This window comes from Otolemur garnettii, unplaced genomic scaffold (assembly GCF_000181295.1).
Source record: "Otolemur garnettii isolate 467f Iridium unplaced genomic scaffold, OtoGar3 scaffold00058, whole genome shotgun sequence".
In the NCBI taxonomy this organism is placed as follows: Eukaryota; Metazoa; Chordata; class Mammalia; order Primates; family Galagidae; genus Otolemur; species Otolemur garnettii.
In genome coordinates this window covers 10,724,832-10,735,858 of record NW_003852453.1, presented here as the reverse complement: position 1 = coordinate 10,735,858, position 11,027 = coordinate 10,724,832, and the positions used below count along the sequence as shown (strand labels likewise).

The 11,027-nt window shown below is 40.9% G+C and overlaps 1 protein-coding gene and 1 non-coding gene across 7 annotated transcripts in view; both read left to right on the top strand.

Moving 5' to 3' along the window:
• The window catches only part of CNOT1 (CCR4-NOT transcription complex subunit 1), a 119,785-nt gene that overhangs the window by 25,913 nt on the left and 82,845 nt on the right, over positions 1-11,027 (top strand). For all 6 annotated transcript variants that reach the window (XM_023514784.1, XM_023514782.1, XM_012806839.2 and 3 more), the window contains exon 2: positions 5,695-5,970. In XM_023514784.1, the coding sequence (XP_023370552.1) occupies positions 5,869-5,970 (102 nt within the window). In that variant the 5' untranslated portion in view covers positions 5,695-5,868. The remainder of the gene's footprint in view (positions 1-5,694; positions 5,971-11,027) is intronic.
• LOC111726257 lies at positions 2,376-2,481 on the top strand. Its single transcript, XR_002774075.1, has one exon. It is a non-coding gene; the product is annotated as a U6 spliceosomal RNA (small nuclear RNA).

The window sequence follows — 11,027 nt, the reverse complement described above, 5'->3', positions numbered from 1 at the left end:
GGTGTATGTGGCCAGCGCCCTAGCCACTGAGCTACAGGTGCTGAGCCTCTTCTCTTTTCTTACCCAGTCTTTTATCGATAGTCATCTTTATTACCTTGTAGTTTATCTACCCTGACATTTTTGCAAAAAATAACTAAATATTAAAAACAAAAAGGTAGCATACATGCAATCTAATGCTTAAACAGAGGTAGAGAACTGTGTATATGTCATCTAGGATGTCAATCTGCCAGATGTCAATCTGCCAGTTACTACTCCTAGTTACTTTTCTTGCTCTGGCAGATATTGCTGTGGTAAATAGTGTACATATGTTATTTTATACTTTTGGAGGTATGTAGATTTCTAGGGCTCCTTTAATGGGGTTTTAAGTGAAAACCCTTTTGTAACTACTATTAGTTAAGACCTTATTGTCTCTGCACATATAGAAATGGATGTGTAGATATATTTATGGGTCTTTGTATTTATTTATTTATTTGGAGACAGAGTCTGACTACATCGCCCTCAGTAGAGTGCCATGGTGCTCACAGCAACCTCAAACTTTTTTGAGCTTAGTGATTCTCTTGCCTCAGCCTCCTGAGTAGCTGGGACTACAGGTGCCCACCACGATGCCAGGCTATATTTGGAGACGGGGCCTGGCTATTTTTTATTGTTGTTGTTACAGTTGTCATTATTGTTTAGCTGGCCCGGTCTGGGTTAGAACCTGCCAGCCTCTGTGCATGTGGCTGGCGCCATAACCACTGTGCTGCGGGCACCAAGCCTGCTATTTTTTTTTGATATTACTGTTACGGTAACAGTTGATTTGTAGTATCTTGCATGTCAGTGCCCTTTAATTTGCACTGTACACCTTTGTTAAATTGAGAAGTGCTGGAAAAAGATTCTAGTAAAGTAATTGCTTGGGAGGATTTAGCATTTCTGTTGCAGGATTGCTTCTGTTACCTTTGTTTCATTATAGAGTTGTTTTTACTGTTGAAATTCCAGTGGCATGATGATAACATATCTTAGCATTTTGGAAGGATGTATATGTATGTTGGATTTTTTTTCTGCAACCTTTGACATTTATTTATTTATTTTTGAGAAAGAATTTCATTTTGTCCACCTTGGTAGAGTGCTGTGGTGTCATAGCTCACAACAACCTCAAACTCTTGGGCTCAAGCAATTCTCTTGCCTCAGACTTCTGAGTAGCTGGGACTAGAGGCGCCTGCCACGATGCCAGGCTATTTTTGGAGATGGGGATCTTACTCTTACTCAGTCTGGTCTCAGACCCATGAGGTGAGGCAATCCACCCATCTATCCACCTGCCTCAGCCTCCCAGAATGCTAGGATTATAGGCATGAGCCACCACACCCAGCCTTTATTTATTTTTTGACAGTTAAATTTGGGTTCATGTAACGTGTGTTTTTAACAATGAAAATGGGAAGGTCTGCAGTGTTTATGTCTTTGGCCTTGATGTAGAGTTAATCATTAAAATGTCTAAGTATGGGCTCGGCGCCTATAGCTCAACCGGCTAAGGCGCCAGCCACGTACACCTAAGGTGGTGGGTTCGAATCCCCAGCCTGGACCCGCCAAACAACAATGACGGCTGCAACCAAAAAATAGCCGGGCGTTGTGGTGGGCGCCTGTGGTCCCAGCTACTTGGGAGGCGGAGGCAAGAGACTTGCTTGAGCCCAGGAGTTGGAGGTTGCTGTGAGCTGTAATGCCACGGCACTCTACCCAGGGGGACAGCTTGAGGCTCTGTCTCAAAAAAAAAAAAAAAGTCTAAGTATGTGGTAATATAGAGACCAGTAGTAAACACTACATATTTAAATAAAATGGTCCTGGACCACAAATTCCTTGTAGTTAATGAATATCTTGGAATCTCAGATTTTCTGATCTTAAAATAATTTAATATCTAAATGTTTTAGTAGAGAAGTTTTTGGAAAATGACTTTACACCTTTGTGTTATAGTATTTAGAATAAACATGGCCTATAAGTAAAGATAGTATAACCCAAATTATGCATGCAAATTATGAGGGTAAATGTTAATTTGAAGGATGCTAGCAACTTGGCAGTATGTGCTACTGAGGCTATTAAATTAAAAATCCTAAAATAGGCTCGATGCCTGTGGCTCAAGTGGCTAAGGCGCCAGCCACATACACCTAAGGTAGCAAGTTCGAATCCAGCCCGGGCCCACCAAAAACAGCAATGACAGCTGCAACCAAAAAATAGCCGGACATTGTGGCGGGTGCTGTGGTCCTAGCTACTTGGGAGGCTGAGGCGGGAGGCTGAGGCGGGAGGCTGAGGCGGGAGGCTGAGGCAGGAGACTCGCTTGAGCCCAAGAGTTGGAGGTTGCTGTGAGCTGTGATGCTACGGCACCTCTACCCAGGGGCACAGCTTGAGGCTCTGTCTCAAAAAAAAAAAAATCCTAAAATATTGGAATGATACAGAGAAGATTAACAGGGCTCTGTACAGGATGACATGCAAATTTCTGAAGTGTTCCATATTTTAAAAAAAGTGTTTTGCTTATGCTCCTGATTGTTGTATGTGACCAGGAAAATTTCAGTGGTTTTCATGCTTTTTGATAGAGTGAATATGCAGGTTACAAAATCCTAAGCTTTGATTTATATCTTAGTCATTGAATAAATATTTGAAGAGATTTTACTATAGGTATATCAGTATATATACTGTGTTTCCCTGAAAATAAGACACTGTCTTATATTTATTTTTTCTCAAGAAGATACACTAAGGCTTATTTTCAGGGGATGTTTTATTTTTATTAAGTATAATACAACAATCTACATTTATTCAAATACAGTTAAGTCATCTTCTTCTGGAACCTGACCTGGGAAGCTGACCTTGTTGGTGAGGCTGGCGCTAGTGATGCGTGAACTCTTTTCCCCTAGCTGTTTGCTAGGGTAGGTCTTATTTTTGGGGAAACAGGGTAATAGTGAACAGTGAACAATTACAGTCACTGCCCCATGGAACTTGTATCCTAATATCACAGCAAATATAAGTATGTTACATAATATGTTAGGTGCTGTGATGTGGGAAAAAGAATAGGACAGAGGTGTGGGGTGTGTGAGATGCTATTTTACATAGGGTAATCAGAGTGGTCTTCACTGAGTAAAGACTTGAAGCAAGGTAGTTAGCTGTATTGCTCTCTGGAGGAAGAGCATTTCATGATGAGGGATCAGCTTATGCAGAGGGCTTAAAAGCAGGAGTATATCTGAGAAGCATCAAGAAGGCCCTATGGCTCAAGAGAACTGTATTGGGTAGTAGAAGAATAGAAGAGAAAGCCCAAGAAGTACTAGTGATTAGATCCTGTAAAGGTGTTCATTCCTTTGCAATTGTAAGGGCTCAGGCTTCCACTTTGAGTCATTGGAGTGTTTTAAGCACAAGATGTCATATCTGAGTTTTTTTACATTTGAAAAGTATTTTTCTCTGGCTTTTGTGTTTTATAGTGAACAAGGGTGGAAAGCAGGGAGACCCAAATCTAGGTGAAAGACTATGGTCCTTAGAGCATCATAGCTTGGAGGTAGTGGGAACTGGTTGGATCTGGTTACATTTCTTAGGTACAACCAAAAGGATTTCCTGTGGGGCATGGGAGGATTCTAAGATTTTGACCTGGGTTACTTTAAGAATGGAATTAGCATCAGTTGAGGTGGGGAAGTCTTTCCATGTGTAACACTGAGTGGGAAGACCAGGAACTTTTTTTTTGAGATAGAGCCTCAAGTTATCTCCCTGGGTAGAATGCCATGGCATCACCACTCACAGCAACCTCCAACTCCTGGGCTCAAGCGAGTCTCCTGCCTCTGCCTCCCAAGTAGCTGGGACCACAGGTGTCCGCCACAACGCCCGGCTATTTTTTGGTTGCAGCCGTCGTTGTTTTGGCGGGTCAGGGCTGGGTTCGAACCCGCCACCTTAGGTGTATGTGGCTGGCGCCTTAGCTACTTGAGCCACAGGCACTGAGCCAGGAACTTTTTTTGAATATACTTTGTTTGAAATGCCCAGTAGAAAATTATATGGTACAAATCTGGATACCATGAGAGAAGCTTGGACTGAAGACAGAACTTTGAGAATTATTGGTATGTAGGTGGTTTTAAAGCCATACAACTGAAGTAGTTTGTCAAAGTGAACATAGAGAAGACAAGACTTCCAAGGACACTAATACTATGAGGCCAAAACCCAGTAGAGGAAACTAAGAGAAAGCATGATCAATGAAAATGGTATTTTAGGAATAAAGTGTGAAGAGTGATAGTTTTGTCAAAGCCGACGGTAGGGTGGTCACATATCGTGGTTTATACCTATTGTCTAAGTATAGGTTATTAATGGTACTCTCTTTACTCTGTCTCAAAAGAAAAAAATAATGTAGCAAATAATGTAGACACATCCTTGTCTTTTTTGGTACAGAATAGTTAATTCCCCTGATTCACTGGGTGGTTGGAGTCAAATTGGTACCCATCCTGTCATTTTAGCTATACTGGTGCTTTGGGATTCTCTTGAACAGTTTGAGTGAAGGAAGGAGTATGGCTTCTGGAGTCCTTACTTGCCTTTATTTTATTTATTTATTTTATTGAGACAGTCTCACTTTCTCGCCCTTGGTAGAGTGCTGTGGCAGCGTAACACTGCTCACAGCAACCTCCAGCTCTTGGGCTTAGGTGATTATCTTGCCTCAGCCTCCCGAGTAGCTGGGACTATAGGCGCCCACCACAATGCCCAGCTATTTTTTGATGTTGTTGTTGCGGTTTGGCCGGAGCTGGGTTTGAACCCTCCACCTTCGGTATATGGGGCTGGCCCTACTCACTGAGCCACAGGCGCCGCCCCTTACTTGCCTTTAAATCAGCCTTTACTTGCCATCCAATAAACTATATGTCCTTACTTACAACTATGAGACCAAACTACCTAATTCAGAAGTAGTAACATAAGGAATAAAGTGAACAAATGGGGTCTTATATGTAGATTGTAGGTAGCATGGAAAGATCTGAAAAAGTGTGTGTTTTTTCCTACAGATCATAATTTTAATTAAGTTCTTGCTACTTCCAAAAGCCATAGTAGAAATTATCATTTTGAAGTTGGTAAAATAGTAATCTTAAGTAGTACAAATTGTTTTGCTAAAATAAAACTTTTTCTGGTAACATTTTCGTTTTATACTTGCTTATCTTATTTTGAAAGTTGGCAATTGTAATCAACTGTGGTTGAGCTAGCTTACTGTTTTTAAGTCCTTAGTAACATTTTAGGTACTAAGACAGTGATGAAGGTTGTTTAATTTTTTCCCCATATATATATTTTGGAGACAGAGTCTGCTCTATTTTCTGTGCTAGAGTATAGTGGCGTGATCATGACTCACTGCAATTTTAAACTCCTAGGCTCATCCTCCCACCTTTGGCCTCCTGAGTAGCTGGGATTACAGGTACACACCGCCACGCTTGCTAATATGTTGGTTATTTTTGGTCTTCCTATGTTGCTCAGGCTAAGTTCCTGGCCTAAAGCAGTATTCCACCTCAGCCAACTTTTGTAGTACTGGGATTATAATTGTGAGTCACCGGCCTGGTCTTGTTTTCTCCAAACCTTTTCTTTTTCTTTTTTTTAAAGGCCAGTCAAATGAAGCGTGGGAGTAGAAAAGTAACAAAGGAATAAGTCAATTGTGAATACTACTGTACTGGGATAGCCCTTTCCCCCTAATTTAAAATTCTGTTGTTTTTGTTTTTCTTTTTTTAACAGGTGCCATGTTTCAGAACAGAGTAAGACCCCTGGTAAAGAAGAACTGAAGACATTGTACATACACCAGATATAGCCTAATTACAAAGAAAGCATTAACCTGCCTCTGAGGTGACTAAAGGGGAATAATGGTGATTTTGCGCCGGGCTCGGCCGCCTGCTTCCGCCCCAACCAGCAATGAATCTTGACTCGCTCTCGCTGGCCTTGTCTCAAATCAGCTACCTGGTGGACAATTTAACCAAGAAAAACTACCGAGCCAGCCAGCAGGAAATACAGCATGTAAGTAAACTAGTGGAATAACAAGTAGCACTAAAGGATTGAGTATACTGTGGGAAGAAAGCTGGAGATTTATATGGGCATGTTGCATGAAAGGTAACTAACTTTCGCCTTTTATTTCAAATGATTTATCTTTAGCATAATAAATAAAAGATTTTATCCCAGTCTCTCTTTTTTTTCCCCAAGAGATGAGGTCTTGCTGTTATCCAAACTGGAATGCAGTAGCTGTTCATAGGCACAATCCTACTTCTGATTCGCTTGGGGGTTTTGGTCTGTTTTGTTTCCCATTCTGGGTTGATTCACCCCTCTTTAAGCAGCCTGGTGGTCCCCTGTTGCCAGGAGAATACCATATTGATGCTGAATTCAGTGCAAGTACCTGATGGGCATTGTGCACTACAGTACAGAACTTCTCTCTGAGTTCAACCAGTAACTCCTGCTTTAGCTTCCCAACTAGCTGGAACTATATGCATGTGCTATGGTGTTTGGCTCTATTTTTTTTTTTTTTTTTTGAGACAGAGCCTCAAGCTGTCACCCTGTGTAGAGTGCTTGGCACCACAGCTCACAGCAACCTCCAGTTCCTGGGCTCAGGTGATTCTCCTGCCTCTGCCTCCCAAGTAGCTGGGATTACAGGCACCTGCCACAATGCCCGGCTATTTTTTGGTTGTAGCCGTCATTGTTGTTTGGCAGGCCCAGGCTGGATTCGAACCCTCCAACTCAGGCGTATGTGGCTGGCGCCTTAGCTGCTTGAGTCACAGGTTTTGAGCCGGCTCTCTTTTTTTCTGTTCTTAAAAAGGATTTTTTAGAACTTTTTATTTTTCACAGAAATTATAAAGTATGATCTGACTTGTTTTGGTCTGGTTCCATTGTTCTTTACTCTTTAAAAATTCAGATATTCACAAACCATAAAATTCACTCATTTATGGAGGCTGAGACAGATGGATTGCCTGAGCTCACAGGTTCAAGATCAGTCTGAGCTAGAGTGAGATCTCGTCTCTAAAAAATAGTGGGGCATTGCTAGTGCCTGTAGTCCCAGCTACTTGGGAGGCTGAGGCAAGAGAATTGCTAAAGCCTGGGAGTTTAATGTTGCTGTGAGCTATGATGCCACAGCATTCTACCAAGGGTGACAAAATGAGACCAAAAAAGAAAAACAATTCACCCCTTCAGAATATTATAATTCAGTAGTTGTAAGTAGTTTAACAGAATTGTGCAACCATCACAATTAATATTTTATTCTAGAACACTTTAGTCACATGCAGAACAAACATCTGGGTCGTTTCGTGGTCACTCTGCATTTCCTCTGCCTTTTTTCCCTCGGTGACCACTCATACTATATGTGTCCCTTTGTGTCTTCCTTACATTTAACATGTTTTTAAGGTTCATCTCTAATGTAGCATGTATCACTACTTCATTCCTTTTTATGGCTAAAGAATATTACTTTGTGTGGATATTTCATGTTTTGTTTACCTGTTCATCAGTTGATGGATTTTTACTTCTGTTTCTCCTTTTTTGGCTTTTGTCAATAGTGCTGCTACCAACATTTCTTTACAAGGTTTCGTGTGGACATTTGTTTCTAATTCTCTTGAGTATATACCTAGGAATGGGATTGCTAGGACTTATGGTTACATTGTCTTTAACATTTCTAAAAATTGCCAGGCTTTTCCAAAGCACTGCATCATTTTTTAAAAAATTTTATTTCGTTGCTTATTTTTTATTTCTTTTCTTTTTTCTTCTTTTATTTTTTTATTTTTTTGTTTTTTTTTTTGTTTTTTGTCTTTTTGTTGAGACAAGAGTCCCACCCTATGCCCCTCAGCAGAATGCAGTGGCTTGGTAGCTTACTGCAACCTCAGACTCTGACTTGTGGGCATCCCACTGCCTCAGCCTGCAGAAGCCGCTGGGGTTACAGGTGCTTGCCTTGGTGCTTGGCTGGGTTTTTCCATTTTTTTCATTAGTCGGTGTCTCACTCTTGCTCAGTCTCGAACTCCTGAGCTCAAACATTTCTCCCTCCTCAGCCTCCCACAGTGTTGGGATTACAGGCGTGAGCCATTGCGCCCAGCAGCATTGTATCTTTTTTAGGAGCAGTGGTTGAGGGTACCAGTTTCTCCTTGTCCTCACTAATCTTTTTTTTTGGAGACAGTCTCATTATATCACCCTAGGTAGAGTGCTGTGGTGTCACAGCTCACAGCAACCTCCAACTCTTGGGCTTAAGCGATTCTCTTGCCCCAACCTCCCAAGTAGCTGGGACTACAGGCGCCCGCCACAACGCCTGGCTGTTTTTTGGTTGCAGTTGTCATTATGTTTAGCTGGCCTGGGCTGGGCTCAAACATGCCAGCCTCAGTGTATGTGGCCGGAGCCCGTAGAGCCCCCCCCTTTTTTTTTTGAGACAAAGCCTTACTTTGTTGCCCTTGGTAGAGTGCTATAGAGTTAGTCATAGCTTACAGCAACCTCAAACTCCTGGGCTTAAGCAATTCTCTTGCCTTAGCCTGCCAAGTAGTTGTGACTATAGGCACCTGCCACAATGCCTGCCTATTTATTTTTAGAGACAGGGTCTCACTCTGGCTCAGACTGGTCTCAAACTCGTGAGCTCAAACCCGCCTCAGCCTCCCTGAGTGTTAGGATTATAGGTGTGAGCCATGGTGCCCGGCCACTAATCTTCATTACCTGTCTTTTTGCTTTCAGTTATCCTACCTAATGAGTATGAAGTAGTAGGTCTTCCCTTCCCTCTCCCTTGCCCCCTTCCCTCCTTGTACCCATTGCTCCTTCCTCTTGCCCCCTTCTTTCCCTCCTTGTTTCCCCCCGTCCCCTCCCTCTTCTCCTTTCCTTCTCCCCCCCACCCCTCCCTCTTCTCTCCTCCTTCTGCCCTCTTCCCTTCCTCCCCTCCCCTCCCCTTTTTTCTTCTCCTCCCCCCTTCCCCCTGCTCCTTCTCCTGCCTTCTCATAGCCTGGCCTTCCCTTCCCTTTCTTTCCCTTTCCTGTTTTTGGAAATGAACTCTCACTTTATCTCCCATGCTGGAGTATAGTGGCGGAATCATAGCTCACTCTGCAGCTTTGAATTTCTGGGCTTAAGCAGTCCTCCTTCTTCATCTTCACAAGTGGTTGGGACTACAGGCACCCACCACAACACCCAGCTAATTTTTCTACCTTTAGTAGAGATGGGATCTCTCTTTTGCTCAGGCTGGTCTCGAACTTCTGAGCTCCAGTGATTTCCTTCCTCCCTTCGGCCTCCCAGAGTGCTAGGATAAAGGCGTGAGCCACTGCACCTGGCTTAGGTGTTCTATTTTTTTTTTTTTTTTAATTAACTCAAACTTACTCTTACAGATAAAATAATATATATGAGGTAGAATATGTATAAAAAGTTAAATATAGGATCTTCCATTATTTGTATGGCATATATGTATATTTAGATCCACTCAAATGATTCCAGTTGCTGTAACTGAAATTGCTGGAACGTAAGTTACTATTTTTAGTTTAAATTAAGAAACCGACTACTTTATATAGAATATTGGACATTCTTGGGACCTTTGAGATCATCTTTCGAGCTAGATTTTGTATTTTTCTTTATACATGTATAAAATTGCTTGAGCTTATGTGAAAATCCCCATGTGGTTTTTTTTAAAAGCTATTTTTAGGAGCAAAGGTTGAAGGCACAATTCCTCAGACAATGCTGCTTTATCAATATTCCACCTAAAAAAGGACCTAAAAATACTTAGGGATGTCTTTTGTTTCTGAGTGTGAAAGTCAGTTGACTACTACCTCTTAAGGTTTATTCATTACCATTTGTGGACAGCCTTATTAGGAATTTTATAATGAGCTGAAATAAATGTTCTGAACTTTTTCTAAATAAGGTTTACTATTTAACGTAGCTACCTTTCACATAATTAATCCTCCCTCACGTGTCTTTTCTAGGCTTAATAGTGACTGGTTTGCCCAACCATGCCACATGATTTTCTGAATCTCTACCACTGCAACTGTTTATTAATGTCTTTCTTAATATGTGGTTCCCAGGTTATAATGTTTTACTATAGCCGTAAATAGACTATTATAGAAGTATTTCAAAATGCCTTTGATATAGTTACTTTATTTTTCATATAGCTTCATTTAGCTATCAGAATATAAGTTTCAAGGTGTTAAACTTAACTAAAACTTTGAACTTTACTGGTCTCTCCTGCCCAACAGGTAAAATGGTTTGTATAATGTATAGGGCTTGGGTAGTGCCTGTGGCTCAGTGAGTAGGGTGTCAGCCCCATATACTGAGGGTGGTGAGTTCAAACCCAGCCCCGGCCAAACTGCAACAACAAAAAAAATAAAAAATAAAAAAAGTTTAAAAAAAATGTATAGGGCTTAATTGTATGAAATAAATATCTTATTTCAATATCCTTTGTAACCCAAGATCATGTTTGTAAAATACTACTTTAGTTTTAGATGAAAATTTGTTCCTAGTGAGGGTCAGGCAACGTGGCATCATAGAAAGAGCATTCCATTCACTTAGTAGCCATAAAACACATTTGTCTTTAACCACTGCAACATTGATTTTTATAAAAAATAATCTTACCTATTAATGTGTTCTTTGTGTATATATATTTCTTAGGGTTATTGTAAAGACTGAGTGGCTATAAAAGTGATTATAAGATGAGAAAATACTGTAGAAACAAATTTTTGCTGATCCTGGTTAAACAAAACCTTGAAACTGTTTTTTATTCTTTGGCCAATGACAGTCTAATAGAATGTGACTTCATTTTTCAGGTTGATATATTATTAGATAGTAACTTCATTACCTTTTTGGCACTTAATAACGCCTATAGGTATTCAAACAGGATGTTCATTTGGTGTGAACTTAGGCATTCAATACAAGATGCTCCTTTGAACAACACCTAAGTACATTTCTGAGCACTCTGCAGTCAAATGGTTAAGTATGTGATTTGGCTCCCTGATTCCTCCTGACCCTTTTCAAATATTCACATAAGTTCTTTCCTGTCTCATCTTTTGCATACTAGATTTTTTATTCTGCTTGGATTGCTCTTCTTTCACCTCTGTCTACAGTTGTCTCTGCTCACATGTCTCACC